This window comes from Amia ocellicauda, chromosome 12 (assembly GCF_036373705.1).
Source record: "Amia ocellicauda isolate fAmiCal2 chromosome 12, fAmiCal2.hap1, whole genome shotgun sequence".
Taxonomy (NCBI): Eukaryota; Metazoa; Chordata; class Actinopteri; order Amiiformes; family Amiidae; genus Amia; species Amia ocellicauda.
This window is the reverse complement of record NC_089861.1, coordinates 32906969-32930841: the sequence shown is the minus strand read 5'-3', so window position 1 is coordinate 32930841 and position 23873 is coordinate 32906969. Positions and strand designations below refer to the sequence as shown.

Here is a 23873-nt window from a genome sequence, read left to right as displayed (position 1 = left end):
CCAGGATGTAGGAAGTCTCTTACTGTACTTGTGTAAATTGTAAATTGGAATTTGTAAAATGTATTATTTTGAATTGCTATGTTTTAGCTAAGTTGAATTTGTAATGATTGATGCCTTGTACTTCTCTGTATTTTTGCACTTATGTTGTAAGTCGCCCTGGATAAGGGCGTCTGCCAAGAAATAAAAATAATAATAATAATAATAATAAAATGCTATACTTGCTTCTAAAAGACAACACTATCCGCCATGTTACCTCCAACTCCTCTCTTTTGAAACTGACTATGCTAATAGTACTGTACAGAAAAGGGGGCGGGCGAGGCAAAACAGTGCATCACAGCTATTCAAGCGCATACAGAAAACATGGACATTGCTATACATAGCACTCTGTATATGGGTTCATTACATATACTCCCCCATTGAATTAGGGCCATCCTTGGACCGTACAGCAAATTGAAGGGTAAGAACCACGACTGCTCAAATTCAAAGGCATAAAGAATCATACATCCAAACAAAAATGATACCATAATACACAGATGTGTCAACCTCTTAGTAGTATATGTAAATACTTAAAGAGCAATGTTACAAAAATAATGAGCAAACCATGGCTTTTTGTTTTTTAAGGTAACTGGTCCAACTTACTCTACTCCAGCTATTACCATGCCACAATTTTTTTTAAAGAACATGTAACTAAACTAAAGGGTTAATTTGAATGGTCAATGCTTTTATTTCATTTGTATACCATTGCTTTTAATATGATCAATGCATTTCTGAGTAGGTATAATGATTGTTGTTATTCTGTGTGTGAGATAAATTATATTGAAGTGCCAGGAGCTCACTGTCCTTTTGTTCATTGTTCATTGTCTCATTGAATTCTGAGGGATCAAGATCTTGATACCAGGTGCTGAGGAGCCCCTATATCTTTGGATGAGATAAAAGTTTCTAGTTTAAGATGTAAACAAGTTGTGGAAATGTCCCAGACTGTCACTGTTATGCAAAATTGTATACTTTTATTATTGGCTGTTTTGCTTCTGTATCACTGTCTACTCCAATGGGAAAGGGAGGACTGTCCTCTCTGTAGAGCGCCTCTTCTGGTGGGTAATATAACTGCTTGTGACCAGGAAATCAACAGGCCTAGCGGTCCTAACCAGACACAGGGTCTCCCTTTGAATTCATTTGAAAATAAAGCTGATTTCCTGAAACTCCTGTCCCAAGAAATTCTTTGTTTGGAGGCTTGTCCGGGATCTCGTCATGTGACAACGAACCAACAGCACAGAGCCTGTGAGGTTGAAGCAGGAGTGTGTGTATGTATGTATGTCAAAAATTTTATGGTTTTGGTCTCGAAACACCAAGTGTGATCTGAGAAATGATCACTGGTAGTGCTCTGAAGCACTGGAAATGTTTTCTAGATAAGAAATAAATAGATAGCCCAGTGCTTCAGAAAATTATAATTAGTGAAGAACCCACATGATTACTATCACAAATATTATTAAGCGCTAAGGTATGTTCTATGGATTGTCTCTCAATATTGACTGCAGTTTCTTATCAGTTCTACATGAAGTAGTTGCTCACTGGCAACTGCCCCAGTAACTCATGAGATCAGGCCTGTTTAGTTTCACTATTATCAACTAATTGTTCTGTTGAGTCAAAAAGGATCCGCAGCCCTCCATTGCAATGTCATGTCTCCTATGAATCATATGAACCATGAACAATTTTCAGAGATTTTAATTTGATCGTTCACTTTAGACGTTTTTTTTTTTTTTTACAGTCATTTCCAGGACAAGGAGTTTAAAGTCAGCGGTAATAAGATACAACCTCTGGTACTCTGAGTAGGTCAGAGATAAACTATAGATCAGTTCAATCTTGCTTTGGGAGCAGATTACACTTCAATAGGAGGAAAACTGAATCAAAGACATATGGGGTGTGCAAGCGGACACCTGTCTGTGTGCATATGCAAAGTCTTTGTTAGGCAAACAAGTGGCTGAAAACATTGACATGGGTGAAAACTTATTTTCTTGAAGTACCTGGGAATGATTATGGTATTGTATTCAATTTAAAGGCTGCATTGCAAAGATATTGTGTTCCTGTAAGGAAAACTGCACTGACCTAAGAATTGAAAGAAAAGCAAGAAGTTAAAAATGATGAGATGAACAGGCTGCAAATAAAAAGATGAAAAGGGGACAGTGCTCTGAATCATGTCAGAGAGAATAAAATAATAAAGAAAGCAAAATAAAAACCTGCTGAATGAGCAGCAGCTGCAGTAGGAGATTCTATCTAGTGTAATTAAATCTATAGACCCCACAAATAATACAGAATGTTGGAGTAAATTAGTTATACACCAATCAGCCATAACATTATGACCACTGACAGGTGAATTGAATAACACTGATAATCTTGTTATCATGGCACCTGTCAGTGGGTGGGATATATTAGGCAGCAAGTGAACATTTTGTCTTCAAAGTTGATGTGTTAGAAGCGGGAAAAATGGGCAAGCATAAGGATCTGAGCAACTTTGACAAGGGCCAAATTGTGATGGCTAGACGACTGCGTCAGAGCATCTCCAAAACTGCACATCTTGTGGGGTGTTCCCGGTCTGCAGTGGTCAGTACCTATCAAAAGTGGTCCAAGGATGGAAAAGCAGTGAACCAGCGACAGGGTTATGGGTGGCCAAGGCTCATTGATGCACGTGGGGAGCAAAGGCTGGCCCGTGTGGTCTGATCCAACAGACGAGCTACTGTAGCTCAAACTGCTGAAAAAGTTCATGCTGGTTCAGACAGAAAGAACACACAGTTTGTTGTGTATGGGGCTGCGTAGCCGCAGACCAGTCAGGGTGCCCATGCTGACCCCTGTCCACTGCCGAAAGCGCCTACAATGGGCATGTGAGCATCAGAACTGGACCACGGAGCAATGGAAGAAGGTGGCCTGGTCTGATGAATCACGAGTTCAAGGTGTTGACTTGGCCTCAAATTCCCCAGATCTCAATCCAATCAAGTATCTGTGGGATGTGCTGGACAAACAAGTCCGATCCATGGAGGCCCCACCCTGCAACTTACAGGACTTAAAGGATCTGCTGCTAACGTCTTGGTGCCAGATACCACAGTACACCTTCAGAGGTCTAGTGGAGTCCATGCCTCAATGGGTCAGGGCTGTTTTGGTGGCAAAAGGCGGACCTACACAATAAAGAGAAACAGGCTCAAAAGTACAATTTTCCAATTTATTGAAAAAAAAAAAAAATATATATATATATATATATATATATTTTTTTTTTAATTATTATTTTTTTTTTTCAATAAATTGGAAAATTGTACTTTTGAGCCTGTTTCTCTTTCCTGAACATCCTTACAGACCCTTCCACTATATTCCAGTCAGTACAGTCCACTATAGTCGAATCAGTACATTGCAGTATAGGCCTGTCATTACAGTACAATGTAGACCAGTCCAGAGCACTACAGTCCATTGAGCCAGTCCAGTCCAGTCCAATGCTGCAGTTATTGTTGTGTCCCTGACTGGTCTGCAGGTTTCTAGGAGTCCAGCGCTATGTACAGCTGTATCACCTGCCAGTATGAATCCTGTGGCTATCCCCTGGACTGTCCCAGTAAGTGGACTCTGTGTGTCTCAGTATGTCTCAGTGAGTGTGTCTCATTGTGTCTCTGTGATTATCTGTGTCACTCAGTGTGTCTCAGTTAATTTGATCCAAAATGGGATCCCAGCTTTTTGTCACTTTTCATCACGCACATTTCATCACCAGCGTCAGTTCATCACCAGAGGTATAATGAGCCCCCTGGCTACCATCTCACACAAACAAAGCCAAGGGGCATAATAATAAGTTATGTACCTTTATTCTTTAAAGAGACAACATTAGTGACTGGACTGAACTCGACTGTACTGCTGCAGAGTCACTGATTCAACTGCACTAGACTGTATTGTGAGATCTCTTATCAACTATCCCACTCTCTACACCACTGGACAACGCATCACCTTAGCCCTGAGATCTCTGCTCAGCGATGGGCAGTAGAGTCCCCTTGGCTGCTGGCCTGCTGGGGTGGCCCAGCACCTCCTGCTTCTCCTGCCTTCAGAGACCAGAGAGTGACAGATGCTGGCAGAGTGGGTGAGCAAGATAGCAAAGGGCAGGGGCAGGTGGTGGGGTTGGCGAGGGCTGTGGTTTGAGTTGGATTATGAGTGGGATTTGTGATGGTCTACCGCAAGAAGGACATTCATTACAGAAATACGCTCTAGAGCAGTACAGTCCAGTCCAGTCTGTGACTCTGCAGCAGGATAGTACAGTACAGTCCAGTTATCGCCTTGTGACTCACTTTCAGTTTCTGTAAGTAAAACTTAGTCCAGTTCCCTGGACTACAGTCTAAAGCTCACATTAAATAGATTAAACATTAAATGTTAAAGGTGGCATTCTTGTCACATAAAACAATTTTGTTGTTGTTTAGGGTGTAAAGATTTCTCAGCGTTTCTTTCTGGAGGCTCTTATTAATAGGTTTTATTTAATAGTATTTTTAATCCATTGATCTTTTGCCGACTATTCTACCCTAAAAAGCACGATAGGATAGATGGACAGACAAAGATAGCTGTTAGCATTTGAAATTAAAATAACAGATAGAAAGGTAAATAGTAAATTACAATTTAACAAACTAATATGTAGAAATGCTGCACATGTACAGTGAGGCAGAGAGGGGCCAGGAGGAGGGTGCAGTGGTCTCTGAGTTTTATTTCTCCTGGGCACGAAGACATAAATACCGTGCAGAGTGAGTAATGACACCATTGTCTGAGATCAGTACATTTAAGGTAAGTGAAATGAAGTAAGAAAAAATATATGTATGTTACATTATACATCGATTCTGTGTATTTTATTTATGCTGCGCTTAAAACAAAAGATGTTACACAATAGTCAAGGTTGAAAATGAATTATCAATATTAAAAATACTGATCAGGTAACTTATAAACTAAATAACTGTTCAGTACTGGATTAATATTGATTTTGAGTCAATAGCCCAAATATGGCTTAAATTTGGGGTAATATCAACTTTTTTATTTTTTTAATACATTAGCAGTAATGTTTCATACGATTTATATAAAGATGCATTTTTTGTGTGATTCTCAGACTTGGACTTTAAATTAGTAGGCCTATTGCTGTGATGTAATTGCAAAAATTATCTGATTACATTGTTTAAATAATAATAATAATGGAAATGGAGATCTTTTAAAAAAACGTACTATATCCCTTTAGTTTTGGCTGTAGCAGCGTCTCGTCAACAGCAGCCTAGTATTACTATACTATATTACCCGCTTGGCATCTCTGCTACAATTTATTCTGCCTTTTCTTTCAGGTGGGGTGTGGGATGCTTTAAAACTGTCTAAAACATGATGTTATATGCAGCCCATTTAAGATGTCAAACCGTCACCATAGCAACCAGCTCCCACAAATAAAAACACATCCGTTATCAGTTATTTACCTGTATTCTTTGAAGAGACAGCTTTACTCAACTGTACTGCTGCCAAGTCACTGATTGAACTCGACTGTACTGCTGCAGAGTCATTGATTGAAGTGGACTGGACAGTATTGTTAAATCTCTCATCAACGATCCGATCCACTGCCTTCACCACTGGACAACCCACCACCCTAGCCCCGAGGTCTCTGCTCTGCCATGGGCAGTAGAGCACCCCTGGCTGCCAGCCTACTGTGGCTGTGCCTGCTGGCCTGCGTGGGGCCCAGCATTTCCTGCTTCTCCTGCCTGGTGCCCTCCAGTGATGGGATACGCCTGTGCTGGGGCTACGTCCTGCCTGACAGCGGGGTGCGAAGCATGGACGCCTGCTACCGGGCCCTGGAGCGCATCTTTGGGGACCAGAGAGTGACAGACGCTGGCAGAGTGGGTGAGTGAGGTAGCAGAGGTAAGGGGCAGGTGGTGGGGTTGGCGAGGGCTGTGGTTTGAGTTGGATTATGAGTGGGATTTGTGATGGTCTACCGCAAGAAGGACATTCATTACAGAAATACGCTCTACAGCAGTACAGTCCAGTCCAGTCTGTGACTCTGCAGCAGGATAGTACAGTACAGTCCAGTTATCGCTCTGTGACTCACTTTCAGTTTCTGTAAGCAAAACTCAGTCCAGTTCCCTGGACTACACACTAAATTAAATGAAAGCTCACATTAAATAGATATCATTGGAAGACACACCTGAGACAATTTAACATTTACAACAGGACTGTCCACACTTAAACTGTTTAATGTTGTGTGGTGTTATTCTCACACACAGTTACACACAGATATATACACTCTTAGTTACAGTAACACAAACACACACTCACACAGGGACACTCAAACGCATTAACACACAGACACATGAACACATAAACGCACACAAAACGCAGGCATACATACTCACACACTCACATAAACAGCCCCACACACAGGGGCCCTACTGCACTTGGCCTGGTTGTCAGTGTGTAGTGTGCATCTCTGAGAGGTGTGTCTGTGTCTTCTAGGGGCCGGGTATGACAGAGTCCTGAGAGGGATCTTACAGGAGCTGCTCACACCCCTAATACAGAAATTTGACAGGAAGAGAAATGATGGTGAGAGAGAGGGAGGAGGTAGGGCCAAACTGAGAGAGTAGTAGAAGGAGGCTGCAGAGGGGAGGGAGAGGGTGATGGTGATTGTGAGGAGAAGAGAACGAGAGGGGGAGAGTGCATGGTCCAAGCAGGGTGACACAACACCAGACCCTGTGGTTGTGGGTAATTCAGTATGGACCTCACAGCTCCTTACATTAGTGGCAATTAGTAACAAAGACAGTGCTGACAGGCCGGCCCGACTGATGAGGGCAACTGTGGCAGTAGCCATAACGGATGCAGGTTAACTAACTCTGCTCTGACCCACAATGCACTGCAGCATCTATCTCACCGTGTCTCAGTTACCATCGTATGTCTCTCTCCACACCCGTGTCCAGCGTCCGTGTACGAAGTGGAGTTCCAGAGAGTCGCACATGGTTTCGTCAGTCAGGCCGCCCAGCTGCCACGTGGTGAGTGTCGTGTCATGTCATGTCGTGTCGTGTCGTGTCGTGTCGTGTCTCACAGTCCAGAGTAGAGCAGTCCAGTGCAGTAGAGTAGAGTACGACTCATTGCTATGTTCGTGATCTGGTATTTGTTAGGTCATGTTTAGACTTTTCTTTGTTTTTTCAGCTACTGGATGTGTGCCTCCCTGTGGTGAGTAGCTCCTTCCTGCCTAACAGCCATCCCTGTGCTGTCAGTACAGACCCCTCCAGTATAGTCAGTCAGTCAGTGCAGTCCAATATAATCCAGTCAGTACATTACAATGTAGACCAGTCCAGAGCACTACAGTCCATTGAGCCAGTCCAGTCCAGTCCACTCCAGTGCAGTGCTGCAGTGATTGTTGTGTCCCTGACTGGTCTGCAGGTTTCCAGGAGTCCGGCACTGTGTACAGCTGTATCACCTGCCAGTATGAATCTTGTGGCTATCCCCTGGACTGTCCCAGTAAGTGGACTCATTCTGTCTCTGTGTGTATCTTTGTCTCTCAGTGTCTCTCAGTGTTGCATATCTATTCTGCAGTGAGGGACGTGTCCGTGGGACAGTGGAACCGGACGGTCCTACAATGTGAGGTGGGGTTCACTCTGCCCCTGGACACCCAGATCTCCTGGAAATTCACCAAGGAGGTGAGAGAGATCTCAAGATGAGAGGGACAAGAAAGAGTGGGAGCCAGTGCTGTGGGGACTATAGTATTGTATAGGGGCCCAGACTGGAGCTAGCGCTCTGGGGACTATAGGGTCCAACCTACAATCCACAGAGAGGATTTCACTGGTTTAATCACTAAAGACAATCCCCTTAAAGACTGATATCTGCCCACCCCCCTAGTTGCGGACACAGGACCTGGCGCAGTTCGAGGAGCTGACGTGCGGCACAGACCCAGTCTACGCCATGCCCTCCACCCGGCGTGAACAGCAGGGCACTTATCTTTGTGAGATGTTCACCCAGGAGCACTCCATCGCTAGGGACTACATGTACCTCACAGGTGTGGCTTGGACTTTGTCCAGTCCAGTCCAGTACTGCAGGGTCTGCACCCTCTTACTAACCCTCTCTCTCTCTCAATGAGGCATTGTGTGACTCTCTCTCTCTCTCACACTCTCTCTCAGTGTTGGGGGAGAGCTCAGTGGGGAAAGTTGAGATGCAGGAGCTCTTTGACATGGCTCTGCACTCACAGACTCCCACCCAGGACACCAGCCCTCCTGTGCTGCTGCCCCCCCTCCGCCCTGAGGATGATCTGACCCCCCTGAACTCGCTGATTCAGTCTATCAGCCCCGGCCTCCTCATCGCCTGCCTCTCCTCACTCATTTTACTACTCTTATTCTCACTAGGGTAGAGCATTGTGGTTGTGGTTGTGGTTGTGGTTGTTGTTGTTGTGGTTGTTGTTGTTGGATGATGATTATTATTGGCATGAGGATGTTATCCAAAACACCACCTGGTCCCAAACTCAGTGAGTGCCTTATAAAAGGCAAAACTAAACTGAATAACTTTGGTTCTGCTGTGTGTGTCCCCTCCAGATTCCTGTACTGGTGGAACACCAAGAGGAGAGAGAGAGGAGAGAGCCAAGAGTCACAACTAGAGATCCAAACACCTACAGAAATCAAAGAAACGTGTCTATAAGTAAATAAAAAAGTAATTCTCTGAGCCTGTGATTTCTGTATTTTGCACTAAGTGGCACAGTTGTCCCATGAAATATATTTTTTGTTGTTTAGAGTGTAAAGATTTCTCAGCGTGTCTTTCTGGAGACTTTGATTAATGGGTTTTATTTAATAGTATTTTAAGTCGATTGGTCTTTTGCCGACTAATCTACCCTGAAAAACACAATAGGATAGAAGGACAGACAAAGATAGATGTAATAATTTCTGCCGTTAGCATTTGAAATTAATAAATAACAAATAAAAATGTAAATAGAAAATTACAATTAAACAAAATAATATATAGAAACGCTGCAAATGTAACGGTGAGGCAGAGAGGGGCCCAGGGAGGAGGGGTGCAGTGGTCTCTGAGTTTTATTTCTCCTGGGCACGAAGACATCAATACCATGCAGAGTGAGTGATGACACCATTGTCTGAGATCACTACATTTAAGGTAAGTGAACTATAAGTAAAACATAAAAAACATATAATAATAATGTTACATTATACATCAATTCTGTGTATTTTTTGCATGCTGGGCTTAGTACAAAACATTTAACACAATAGTCTGGGTTAATATTCATTGTGGGTCAATGGCTCAAATATTGATATACTTTGGAGAAATATATATATATATATATATATATATATATATATATATATATATATATAAAATTGTAATACATTCATGTTTTATACACTTCACATAAGTTGCATTTGTCGTGTGATTCTCAGAATTTGATTTTAATGCAATAGGCCTATCGCTGCAACGTAGCCAAAATACCCTGATTAAATAATAATAACTACAACAACAGTAATAGAAATGAAGATGAATTTATAAAAATGAACTGTATCTGTTTCGTTTTGACTGTAGGAGCGTCTCCTTGACATAAGACTCGTATTACTACACAATAGTATCCGCTAGGCGCCTCTGACTTTTATGTTTCAGGTGGGGTGTGGGATACATTTTTCATTGGCTGCACAGACTTATTCATAAATCTTCGAACAGAGGAATGGCGAGTGTGTTTGGGGAAAAGAGCTCTGTATTTCTTTATTCCTATTATTCTTTTGATATTCTGAGCCTGTCGCGTAAATTGACCATTTTATAGACTCATGTTTTTGCTAAATATAGACAGGCATTAGTCACAGTTTAAGCAACGTCTGGTAATTGCGATGTGCGTTTGTAAGGACTAGTAACTGTTAGAGTGACGTTGTGTTGTCTGGGCAACCGGGCGTGTATTCGATTTACCGGAAACATCGATGATAAGGTTGGGCTTAAAATTCCACGATTTTGTAATATATACAATTATTTTACTGTAAGTCATTGTGGACTGCAAGATATCAAGATACTAGATGACAAGAGAAAACATTAATTAAAAAGATAACAGCAGCTCAAATTCCGTTACCACATAAGTTAATTTTCCGACGTTTAAGAGATTATGTAAACCCCCAGTTGAAATTAAATCTTATGCGTCAACGTATCTTACAAAACACCCTGAGCAGTTGCATCTCCGAAAGTTTTTTGTTTTATTTTGTTATCATCAATTAGTTTCTGTGGAATTTACTCTGTACACTGAGGCCAGAGACTTGTTTGCAATCAAGATGTGTGTTTGTGTGTTTGTTTGTAAAAACGCTGTATTAAGGGATCTCTTCCAGAGAGCCAAGGAGAACTTGAAATTACTGTGTATATAAGGGGTCTATAAGGGACTAATTTAGTCCTACTCCAGCTACCCAGCTGGTACAGTTAGTTGGAATAACATTGCATTGATGTCAGATTATTCTAACGTCAATCCAACTTTCACATACAACCGTTATATGACGAAAATCTGACATTGGATTCTGACTTCTGTATAACAATATTTTATAAATCATATCAATGTTGCAAGTCAGTTTTTAAGTTCCTAAATTAAACAATGCTATTACACCACTTGAAGTATTAATATAATTTAAACAATGCAAGGCTTTTGTAGAAAGACTGACTTCAGAAAGTGCTCCGACTTCTGCATGACATTTTCTTCCTTGTTTCACATATGCCATTCAGTTTCAGATGGGGGGACACTGCAAATATAAGCTTTTTTGTCACTGGAAAATCTGGTAATGTCATTTTTTTTAATGAATCCCGAATATGGACAGCGATAAACACACCAGCTAAACTATTCAAGATTCAATATTCTTGTCGCAAATTAATTAATATAACAACATGATCAACAAGACCTGGAGCCAGTTGCATTAAAGACATAATCTAGACTTAACTCCCAAGCAGGACTTAAAATCCACTCACTTCAAAATGACATTTCCCATCATGCTTTAACTAGAATGTAGTTTTGAAGTGAGTGGCTGAGGGCTAGCAGTTTGAAGTACCTGGCAGCCGGTCCGACACATTGAAAGAGAGCTCATGACGTGGCTTGTCCCCTCGTTGAGTGTGCTGAGAGGTGTTCAGGCATGAGAATATTAGCAGTCTCGTAGGTGAGCCGGATCGCTTCCGCCACCCAATGCGCCAGTCACTGTTTTAAAATCGCCCTCCCTCTGGTAGTGGAACCATAGCAGACAAACAGCTGGTCGGATTTGCGGCTCTGCACAGTCCTCCGCATATAGCACCTCAAAGCCTGGACAGGGCAAAGTGTGTGTTATCTGTGGTTCTCATCCAATGTATGTAGAGGGGGATGGAAAGACTGTAGGACAATAGGTTGGTTTATATGGAATTCCAAAACAACCTTGGGCAGGAAGGCCGGGTTTGTCCTGAGAGTGACTCTGTCATTGCTTCCCGAGAAGATCAGACAGGCTTTATCTACAGACAAGGCATGAATTTCACTAATTCCCCTTGCCAACGTTATCACTACAAGGAAGGCTACCTTGAGCGAGAGGCAGCGGAGCTCCATTGTGGAGATGGGCACAAAGGGAGCACCACTCAGTCCTTTCAGCACTAATTCCAAGTCCCAGGCTGGAATTGTGTCCTTTTATTGGTGGTCTCAAGCATCTCGCACCCTTCAGAAACTGGATCACCAGGAAATGTGCTCCTGGTGAGACATTGTCAATTTTATCATGGCAAGCCGAGATAGCAGCCAGATTAACTTTCAGCATGGATGCAGATTTCCCATCTTCAAGCAGCTGTTGCAGGAAGCACAGGATTGGAGGATACGCTGCAGAACGTATCAACATGTAGAACGGTCTTTTCTTCAGAAACATGTTGAAGCCTCAGTCCTTCTTTGGCCCCAGGAAGTACCGCGATTAGAAGCCTGCTCGAGAGTCTTCATTGGCCACCAGTCGTATTGCTCGTTTCTCCTGGATTACATCGATCTCCTGAAAGAGAGCTTGAGCCCTTCAGCACCCCTCTGAAGAGCGTCTGTTGTTCTGCACTGTTTATTAGGGTAAAGCAGTTCTTTGCCTAATATGGCATTCGCCTGAACCAGCCTGGACACAGAGTCCCCTACTGGTGGGAAAGATCCCAGTCCCTTTTTTTCCACCCCCGCCATTATGTACATTGCATGCCTAGAAGTCAAAGGAGCAGATGCCGGCTGGTTCCACGTGGATTGCACAATGTCCACACATTAATCAAGGAGGGGAAGGATCTCCGCAGGCTTAGCAGTCTTCTCCATCACAAACCGTTTTTTCAGAACCTATTCCTGGGGAGACCAGGGTATGTTCACTGTCATAGCCGCACGTCTCATCAGGGCTTTAAACTCCCTGCTTGGCCCTCGAAAGTGCTCTGACACTGAACTTGCCACCTCTGTGAAAGATGGAGGGTCTGATATGTCCCAGCGCGACGCTACATGGGACAGCCCGTCTTCCGGTAGCAGTGGTGACAGGTGAGGGAGATGATGAACATCATCTTCTGCCGGAAGTTGCACCACCACAGAGTTCAGCATCTGTTGCTGGGAGTCCAGCCTGTGCGTTAGCTCCCCAACTGTCTTATTCGGTGTCGCAATCCCATCCACTTCCTGTCTCCTGCGGCGTAGAGGAGTTCACGGAGCGGAGTGTCTAGAAGATCTGGAGTGGGAGCACTTCGTTCTTGGGGACCTTCATCTGGGGGAGCGCCTGCAAGGAGGTGGAGAGGGGGAGACAGACTGCACCCTCACTGGTGAATCTTGACACTCACCAGGGGTCCGTGCGGAGCCAAGCCCACAGAAGAGTAGCGGGCGGAGCTTCCGCTGTGGTGGCTGGCTGATGGAGAGTTCCTGGCCCTCTTAAGCCTCCATAAATGCCGCGCAGTGTAGTGCAGAGGTCGAGAAAATCAAGAGGATAGAGTGGGGCGGTCACCGACCAGTAAAACGGTAAAACCGTTAGGAGATCATGCAGGAGATCTCAGTGGAGGGACCGAGGCCGGCTCCAATTGAAACTCCTACCGCACACTTACCTCCGAAAAGAAGCAGACTACACTCCAAAGAGCAGGTGAGCACACTTCTCAAAGCTTTAAAGCAAAAAGCAGTAAAGCACATTCACAGGCATGTGAAAGAAGAAATGGCAGGGAGCTGCAGTCAGGAGGAGAATTTTCATATACGCCGGGGGCGGGTCTTCCTCCTGCCAGTAGAGCCCCTATTGGGCAGCTTTGGTACATGCTTTTAATGATTGGCAGGTTTACTATTTATATGTGGGCCGTATAAATATATATATATTTTGTTGTTGTTGTGATACTTCCCCCCTAACCACACACTTCATGTTCGATACAACATAAATATCACTAATAAAATTCCTGTCACTAATTTTAATAATTCTGTTTTTTTATTTTGCACTTTTGTACGTAATTTATCAAATGTTTACTTATGTTTCTTATTTTGCCTTCTGTGATTAGTTTGAGCGTCTTGAGCTTAGAGCAGTGGTTCCCAAACCGGTCCTGGGGGACCCCCTACCCTGCTGGTTTTTGTTCCAACCGAGCTCTCAATTACTTAATTGAACCCTTAATTGAACTAATAATTTCCTAAATCAGAGACCTTTAATTATTTTAAACAGTAGTGATTTTAAGTTAAGTATATAATTATATTAAACAACGTATTGAAGAAACAACCGTTTTCTTACACAATTTAAAAAGTAAAATCTAAGCAGATTGTTACTTCAATTAAGGTTCAATTAAGTAATTGAGAGCTCGGTTGGAACAAAAACCAGCAGGGTAGGGGGTCCCCCAGGACCAGTTTGGGAACCACTGGCTTAGAGTAACCATGGCTAAGTTCACCTGAAATCGCCACGTTTGGTTGGATAATTTTCCAATAATAAACTGCTAACTATGGATAGTACCATGCTAAGGGGAACAAATGTGAAACATTACAATGTATTGACAAATTTTGTAACTGAACTATTCATAACCAATAAAATACATTTCCTTTTTTGTTCTTGACATTGACAATATATTTTTTATGTATGAATAGCGGCAAATGGTCTGGTGTACATGGATAAAATCGACACCACAGCTAAATAAGAATAAAAATAACCAGTGTACAAATCGTCAGCTGCAAGGTTTCATTAAATACTATGAAATATCTAAGAATACAGAGTATTCAAAGCTATAGGAATTATTGTCCTGCCGTGCCGGTGTAGGATGCAATAGTTCCCGGCCATACAAAACTTCCCACCCCCGTTTCCAGTTCCGTCTCTTAGATTTCTACACAATGCTATGCATGCGTATTTTTTAAAATCTAAAACTCATATGAGCAAACTTCCCAGCGGCAACTGCGTATTGACCTCGAAAACTCCAGGAATACATTAGATAATGGAAGGAAACTGCGCTTACGTTTTAAAGTGGAGTAATAATCAGCATCCACTTTACCGATAGAAATTATTAAATAAGATATTAAACTATTAGTATTTGTAAAACGAATACATATTTATGTTAGAATATTTATTTAATGGGTTTGTTTAAAATAATTTAATTTACAAAAGTTTTCAATGAAAATTCCCAACTTTCATGTGTTTTGTTGATCTCGTTTTGATTTACAAATAGAAACGGGGGGTGGGGGGTTGAATCAATAAGTAGCCACATCACATCACTGCTTGACAGAATTTGAAGAGCCCTGCTAATGTCAATTTCACCCCAAGTCTGCATGAAACTACAGGCGTTAATCAGAGCTATCTGGTCAGTGTCAGCGAAAGCAGTGATCCCCACCCCAGGGCCGACAAGGTCCTACTGCAGCTGCTGGGTCAGACAGTGTCCTCATGCAGTCCGCTGTCCGAATTGAGCGCTGACCTCAGGCTTTTCTCCATGATGCCAGAGGGTGTGTGCCTGTGTCAGGCCCCTGTGAGTCCTGACTAACAGTCTGTTAATATATTTTTCCAAGTTTTTAGTCAGGTGTTGGCAGTTTGCCTCCTGGTACTACGCAGTTAATACACATACACACTGTAACATGATATATGTATGTCTGTAAGGTAAGAGTCTGTTAATGAAATAAATATATCATGGTGGGGCAAAGAGGAAAACATTGTGTATAAAGAGAGAGAGAGAAAAATGTAAACATATTACTATTATTATTATTATTATTCACCCTTATCAAGGGCAACTTACAGTATACAGGAGCAATACAAGCGCAATAATTCAGTACAAAATTACAAATCGAACATGATAGGGTTACAGTTTCAAAATTATAGAAGTGCAGGTAAAACACACAGTTAATTTAAAATACAAGTCCTACATCCTACTTTTAATAGCTAACAAGTGCAGACAAGATGCAATGAAATCATAGTTAAGAACTAAGGGGAAGGGGCATAGGAGAAATCACAATAAACCACAGGTTTACAAGAAATGTAAAAGCCAGCAGAATAATGAAATAATGAAATAAAGTGCAAAATTACAGCTGTACCACTCAGGGGAATAAACTGATAAATGACAGTTTGAACAGATCTTGAGGAATAGCCAGAAGGTGGTCAGGGACTCGAGGACATCACAAATCACTTTACAATTAAAAATAAACCATTAACATATTAAAAACCAACACACACAACAAATACATACAAAAAGTAAAAAGAGTTACTAGTAGTGAAATCACACATAATTACTAGCAAGCTTGAAAAGCGAGTGTATAATATGTTTTCAGTTGTATCTTAAATACATTGACAGATGTACACAGTCTAATGTGAATTGGAAGGTCATTCCACAGTTTTGGAGCAATGGAACAAAAAGCCATATCTCCAAAAGTAGTGTTTGGAAGGGATAGCAAACCAGTATCAGCTGAGCGCTAAAATTGTGAAGTGTAAGGGTGCAACAATTAAAAAATATAACTATATATGGATCGAAGTTTGAATATTGTGAACGAGTGACTGTTGACACAAGAGGCAGTGAAGGTTGGGGAAAACAAAAACAACTCAACTCAAAAAACAAACAAACAGGGTTTCACATAAGGGCTTGTCCCTTATGATCATCCACCCCCTGCAATAAAAGGAAATTAAAGCTAGTACAGGTTTCCACTGTCCCTTTCTCCCAACAAACACAGGGAGACCACTTTAAAACAGCACAGTCTACTAAATCAGGTCAAACAAACAACCCAAAAACACTAAATAAATAAAGCACTCACTCTATTCAGCAATAGTCCTTTCTCTCTTGGTGTTTTAACTCCAGAAAAACAGAGAAACCCCTCTACAATCAGTCAACTCTCTTTTAAACACATCAAATGCTCATAAAGGTCACTTGGTATTAATGGCTAAATGGCCCCACCCCAACATGGCAATGAGCAGATCTTAGCCCATCAAACCAAACAATTAGCAAGGCCATGATTGTGCAAAACCTGTGCAACCAATTGATCTAGCAGCGACAGGTCATTGCAGGCTAATGATAATAACCTATCATAACCACAATTCCCTGAAAAAGAAAGACAGCCATTACCTAATGGGAAGAGCCTTCTTACCGGCCAATCATTGAAAGCATGTACCAAAGCTGCCCAATAGGGGCCCTGCTGTCAGGAGAGACTCGATCCCAGCGTCTGTGAAAAGTCTCCTCCTGACTGCAGCTCCCTGCCATTTCTTCATCAGGAAGGTCGTCTGGCTGAGCGACACCTGAAGAGTAATGGCTGTCTTTCTTTTTCAGGGAACCGGGGTTATGATAATAACCTATCGTTTCCTTTCAAATCGAAAGACAGCTATTACCGAATGGTAAGACTATACCAGAGCTGTCGTGAGTCCTAACACCTGACTAAGCCCAAACCCACAATGACAAGGATAGCAGAGCCTCACAGTGCCTGAGGGCTAGCAGTTTGCAGTACCTGAGTGCCCAAGCCTGGGTGCAGCTGGTCCACCACGTTGAGGTGGTAGAACCTTGTGAAGGTCTGTTGACCGGACCAGGTTGCAGCATTACACAGTTCTTGCAGTGTGGCACCGTGAAAAAGAGCCCACGACGTGCTGAGATGTGTTCAGGCATGGGAACATTAGCAATCTCATAGGAGAGCTGGATTGCATCCGCCACCCAGTGCGCCAGTCGCTGTTTTGAAACCGCCCTCCCTCTGGTGGTGGAACCATAGCAGACAAACAGCTGGTCGGATTTGCGGCTCTGCACAGTCCTCTGCATATAACACCTCAAAGCCCGGACAGGGCAGAGTGTGTGTAGTCTGCAGTCCTCATCTGATGTATGTGGTGGGGGGTGGAAAGACTCCAGGACAATAGGTCGATTTACATGAAACGCCGACACGACCTTGGACAGGAGGGCCGGGTTTGTTCTGAGAGTGACTCTGTCATTACTTCCCGAGAAGATCAGACAGGCTTTATCCACAGACAAGGCGTGAATTTCACTAATTCTCCTTGCCGACGTTATTGCTACAAGAAAAGCTACCTTGAGCGAGAGGAAGCGGAGCTCTGTTGTGGAGATGGGCTCAGTCCTTTCAGCACTAATTCCAAGTCCCAGGCTGGAATTGTGTCCTTTATCGGTGGTCTCAAGTGTCTCGCACCTTTCAGAAACTGGATCGCCAGGAAATGCACTCTTGGGGAGACATCGTCAATTTTGTCGTGACATGCCGAGATAGCAGCCAGATTAACTTTCAACATGGATGCAGATTTCCCGTCTTCAAGCAGCTGTTGCAGGTAGCACAGGATTGTCGATATGGGATCCACACGTCTCTCTAGACACCAGTTCTGAAAAACTGACCACTTGTAAGTATACTGGGCCCTGGTGGAGGGGGCCCTGGCCAATTGCAGCATTTTCACGACATTTCAGGGGCCAAACCCACAACTGCAGCTATGCTGGGTTGGGGTGCCACAACAGTCCCTCAAAGCAGAAGCTGCCACGGGTCCGCGCTGATCATCTGTGCCAGTGTCGCGAACCACAATTGTTTTCGGCCACCGGGGGGCAATCAGGAGAACTTGAGCCCTGTCCTGGCGAATCCTCTCCAGTGTCAGTGGAAGAAGTGGCAGTGGGGGGAAGGCATACAGCAGTTCCTGCAGCCACGGATGAGCAACAGCATCCACGTCCAGCGGGCCACCTCCCGTCTTCAGGGAGAACCACAGAGGACAGTGGGTCGTTGCCTGTGTAGCAAAGAGGTTGATCCGAGCTCGTCCCGGCCTCTTCCAGATCTGCTCGACCACGTGAGGATTCAGTCTCCACTCCGAGCTGTCTGGAGAGAATGTCCGCCGCTGTATTGGACACGTCCGGCAGGTGTATTGTCTGTATAGAGCGTAGATTGTCTTGTGGCCTCAGGAGACGTCTGCACGCCACACGATGTAGTCTAGAGGAGTGTAGGCCCCCTTGGTGGCTGATATAAGACACCACCGACGTGTTGTCCATCCGAACCAGGACGTGTCTGTCTGCCAGACCGTGGCGAAAGTGGCACAGTGCTAGTCGCACCGCTTACAGCTCCTATACATTGATGTGTGCGGCTGACCAGAGGCCGCTCCACACTCCTTTGACTCACATCCCATTCCAGACAGCGCTCCAGCCTGTTCCGGAGGCGTCTGTGGTGATGACTTCCCATCTGTTCAGGCATCCGAGGGAAGAGCCGAGGCACAGATTGTTCCGGTTTCTCCACCAGGACAGTGCCTGCCAGCATGCCGCGGTCACTGTAAGTGGGCGGTGTTTGTGTCTCGCGGAGTGTAGCTTGTGGGCGTTTACCCAGCGTTGCAATGGGCGCATGCACAGCAGGCTCAAGGGGAGAATAATCGAGGCGACCGCCATTAGCCCCAACAGTTTTTGAAAATTGACCAGCCGGAGAATCAATGCCCTTCTGAATTACACCAGGCATTTCTCCAATTACTCAATTCTGTCTCTGAACAGGTAGGCAAGCATTTTTTGAGTCCAGCTTCATTCCCAAGAAGCCCACCATCTGTGCGGGTTCAAGGGAGCTTTTCTCTGTGTGAATTGTGAGACCCAGTGCAGTCACGTGACGTGTGACCTCCACTGTATGAGGCCTGGAGTCTACGCACACCAGCCAGTCGTCCAGGCAGTTCAGAATCCTTATCCCCTTTGTCCTGAGGGGGGCCAAGGCTGCGTCCATGTACTTTGAAAAGGTGCGAGGAGCCAATGAGAGGCCGAATGGCAGCACACTGAATTCGTACGCCTGGTCCTGGAAAGCAAAGCGTAGATATTTCCTGTGCGCCGGGAGGATGGGGACATGGAAGTAGGCATCCCTGAGGTCTATTGACGCCCGGTCGGACAGACTGGAGGATACGGTGCACCGTCAACATGCGGAAGTGTCTTTTCTTCAGAAACATGTTGAGGGCCCTCAGATCGTGAAGCTTCAATCCTTCTTTGGCACCAGGAAGTACCCCGAGTAGAAGCCTGCTCGAGAGTCTTCATTGGCCACTAGTCTTATCGCTTGTTTCTCCCGCTTCACTGCGATCTCCCGAGAGAGAGTTTCAGCCCTTTCGGGGCATCTGACAGTAGTGGGCAGCACCCCTCTGAAGGGGTAAGGGGCCAGAGTGGAATTGGAGGGCGTATCCGTGGGTCATCGTCGTTTGCACCATTGGTCGAGTCCAGTCGGTGGTCTGCTGGTGGTGGGGTGGGGAAGGCGATGGTGGACGTGTCCCTTTAGGGACGATCCTGCGGCTTCTCAGGGGGCTGTCAGGCGTTTGTCTTGCCCTTAGGCTTCCAGCTGGTGAACCTGTTTTTCCCCCTCATCTGCGGCTGGCTTCTGCGGTGTTCAGGCTGTCAGCCACTAGACTGTTGCAGCCTGGGTTGAGGCCTCCCCTGCCTCGGCCACGGCCTGACGGGTTGCTGGGATCCCCATAGGCACTGCTGTGGCGGCCGTCTAGCATGTTGGAGATCAGCATATTTGGACGCTGTCTCCTTTGCCTTCGCCGACCCCTCGATAGAGAGTTCCACCATCTCCCGAACGCCTGACCCGGGGTGATGGGAGCATCGAGGAGGACAGACTTCTCCTTGTCCTGGAGCTTCGCCTTTGTCAGCCACAGATGACGTCTGGCTGCAATCATAGCTGCGAGGGATCTCCCCATGGCCTTCGCCCCTTCTCACAGCAAGTCAGTCATATAGGCGCTGACAGGCTCCATCTCCTCTACATCTGCCGTAGACTGGCGCTCCCTCAGGTATCCTGTCAGGTGACCCATGTACAAGATTAAGATGGCCTGTGCATTATTGGCCTGGACCGCTGAAGTCTCTGCAGAATACGCTTTCTTCAGCATAGCGTCTGTTGTTCTGCATTGTTTATTAGGGCAAAGTGGATCCGATATGTCCGAGCGCGACACCATGTGGGACCGCGCTTCTTCCGGTGGGGGAGACGGGAAACATTGTCTTCTGCCGGAAGTCTCGCTGCCATAGAGTGCAGCATCTGTTGCTGGGAGGCCAGCCTGTGCGACAGCTCCCTCACTGTTTTAATCAGAGACGCAATCCCATCTGCTTCCCGTCTCCTGCACCTTGGAGGAGTTGGCGGAGCAGAGCGTCTGGCAGATCTAGAGCGAGAGCGCCTCGGTCTTGGGGACCTTCGTCTTGGGGATCACGCTCTCCTCCCGGGGGAGCGCTTGCGAGGAGACGGAGAGGGGGAGACAGACTGCGCCCTCGCTGGTGAAGCTCTGGAGGAAGACGAGCGCTGCCTCCGGAGAGACACTCGCCGGGGGTTCGTGCGGAGCTGAACCCACAGAAGAGCGGCGGGCAGAGCTTCCGCTGCGGTGGCTGGCCGATGGGGAGTTGCGGGCGTTCTTACGGCGCATAGCCTACGTAAATGCCACACAGTGCATGCAGCCCCCTTCTGCTGTCAGTGCGCTCTGGGTATGCTCCTCGCCCAGACAGTCTTGTCCATCGTTGGAAGGCAGCTTGCCCTGGCACCCGGAACAATGGTGGAAAAAAACAGATCGGTTAACAGATCCATGTCTGTCTCCTTCGTTCAGACTCTCTAAGTAGGTCGACAGCTCTTCTGGCAGCTCAGCTCTGATACTGCCCCCTTGATGTTTAAGTCGAGGTTGTCAACGAGGTTGAGAGCAGGTCGTGTTGTCGAGAGGTCGATGGGACACGAAGGTCGACAAGGTCGATAGAGGTCGAAATGGGATGGACACAGGGAGGAATTTCACAGTCGATATCGACAGAAAGGTCGAGGGATCGACAGTTCGAACATCTTGTCGACAACGGCGAGCGTTACTCTGGACATATCGAGCAGTTTAAAATCCGCTGACAGAGGTCGAGAGAATCTTGATCAATGTCGAGCAGCAGGGGCGAGGGATCGGTGGGGTTGGTCGATGTTGACAAAGGTCAAGGGATCGACGAGCTAGGTGTGTCAAGAGCTGTTTTCGGCATATCGAGCGGTTTAAAATCCACCGACAGAGGTCGAGATCCCAGGATAGAGTGGGCGGTCACAACCGCAGGGAGGCTGCTCCGTGGAGTAGACTCCTTCTCTACCCTCTCCTATGCCACTCGAATCTGCAAGGAATAAAAATGGTATAGAAAGGTAAAATCGTGCAGTAGATCTCAGAGGAGGGACCAAAGCCGGCTCCAAGAGATTCCTACTGCACACTTTCCACCAAGAGAAGCTGAAAATGCAAATAATAATAGTAGTAATACACAAAAAGACCCTAGTCTGAACTCCGAAGATCGAATAATAATCAAAGGATATAATCCGATGAGGAACCAAACTCCGAATAGTAGGGGAGCACATTTCTCAAGCTTTAGGATCGCAAGCGAAACCGTCGGCACATTCACTGGCAAGCTGAAAGAAGAAGTGGTAGGGAGCTGCAGTCAGGAGGAGACTTTTCACAGATGCCAGGGGCGGGTCTCTCCTGACAGTAGGGCCCCTATTGGGCAGCTTTCGTACGTGCTTTCAATGATTGGCAGGTAAGAAGGCTCTTCCCATTTGGTAATGGCTGTCTTTCGATTTTAAAGGGAACTCCAGGTTTTCCAGGCCCTCCTCCCTGGAGCCTCCTGAACCTTCACAGGCCCTTTCTAGAGGAGTTGGTTCACAATATATACAATGAAACTCGATATATAGAGATTAAAGTTTGAATATATACATTGACTGGGCTCAGGCACACTCTAAAATGACCTAATGGATCCTAACAAATTAAGGAATTTGCAGTATACTACAGAAAAAGTGTGATGGTAGTATTCTATTATGTTATTATGTCACCGCCTATGGGGTGTGTAGGGGTGACACGCTCATGACCACAACACCTCTTTTGTTTGACGAGAGAGGACCTCGTTCACCCCCGTCAATTCTCTCCCCGGGCAGGCTCGACCAGACCCCAGAACACCACCACATGGAAGGCAAGTTCACAAAAAAGTAACAATTTATTATATATAGCTAGAACAGGGCATGAAGACTGTACTAGCTCAGAACCCTAGGAAGTTGGCATCCCTAAAATTCTAAAACCTATATTAAAATGCCTTTAATAAAAATGGGCACATAAAACACTAAAAACCCTACCCAGAATAACAAAGAAAATAAAAGAAAAAAGACTAATTAGAATGAATAAAACCCAATTTCCTAATATAAAACACAGAAAGCAACATCAAAGTTTCACAGTCTCTTCTGTTCACAATAGGTGACACCACACGGAAGAATCCCCCTTCCTCTCGGAGAAAACACAAGTCTCTTTGCAGCTGGGTTGGAACCCTGTCGGCCAACTGGGACCCCAACAACTGCAGGTAGGAACAAGTATTAGGAAGTCTCAGACTGCATGAATTCAAATGTAGTTAATTAATGTCTTTTCTTCTTTCCCGCAGTCACCCATCTGCATCACAAAGACCGAAAAGTAAATCACAGCAGGTAAGTCTCTAGCCCCAGGACAGGGAACGCTCTCCACAAAGTAAACCGGCAGAGAAGATCTCAACAAAGTCTTAATAAAGAAAGTTCAACCTCTGCAACGTGTGGCTTCTCTTTTCTAATTATTCCCTTCTAAAGAATTACAACCGGGTACTTAACGCTCCGTAGCATGCGCTGTCATCTTCAGCAATCCAATGTCCGTTGTTTCCAAAGCTTCCTTTATAATCCGTGCAAGGAGAAATCTTCGCCGTTCACTTTCCCAGTCTTCACTCACTCTGCCGGTTGCTTCACTCCAGCACTACTGCTTGGTTCCCCTCTCCGCCAGATGTCCTGCTCAGTAGTCCATTGCTCTCTGCCGAATGACCATTTCCTTGGGCTTAAATACTAAATAGAAAAGTAGGGGCACAGGAAAAAGCGACCAATGAAAAAGCGTGCAGGTTAGCCCACGTGAGAATGTAGTCCGGCAGCTTGCGCTTGGCAACAAAAGCAATTAATTAATTAAACCAATAATCAACCCAAATACAAATTAACCATAAAAATAGAAACAATAAGGAAGTAAAAAAGAACATACTTCATAAATAAAACAATCGTGAATAATAAACAGTGCACAACACAATAATTAAATAAGAAGAGTGATAATAAACAAATAAATAATAAGTGATCAATTACCGCTAATGGCCAATCACGCCCCGCCCCTGACAGTTACAGCATGCTTAATGCAAGTATCAGTACCTCCTGGTGTAACATGGGTGTTTTTAAATGATTGAAGATTTGATGATTTGATTTTCTTATTGGAGTGTTTTGATTGGTTTCTATATTTTCTTTTCATTTTTGTTTTGTGATGTTTTTAATTAAGGGTATTCGTCTGCACCGGAACTTTAATAGAGGTTACTCATGCTGCTATTTATTAAACACTTTGATGTTGTCCTGTTGTCCTGTGTTTTCCACAAAATGAGCACAAACAGTTATTACCAACAACTGCGCAATGTGCTTGTAACAAGGAGCAGGGAACACAGAGGTTTTGGGTTAGCCGAGCAGGCCATGGAGCAGGGGACCGCTGCTGTTGTCCTCCAGCGGAGCTTCTCCAGTGCCC

The 23873-nt window shown here is 44.8% G+C and overlaps 1 protein-coding gene across 1 annotated transcript; it reads left to right on the top strand.

The window, feature by feature from the left end:
• The first annotated feature begins 5654 nt into the window (after positions 1 to 5654).
• On the top strand, positions 5655 to 8374 carry spaca6 (sperm acrosome associated 6). Its single transcript, XM_066717910.1, has 8 exons — positions 5655 to 5880; positions 6490 to 6576; positions 6948 to 7019; positions 7180 to 7203; positions 7414 to 7491; positions 7567 to 7670; positions 7870 to 8026; positions 8148 to 8374. Exons 1-8 carry the CDS (start codon positions 5655 to 5657, stop codon positions 8372 to 8374), a joined length of 975 nt encoding a protein of 324 aa, XP_066574007.1.
• Positions 8375 to 23873: the final 15499 nt, after the last annotated feature.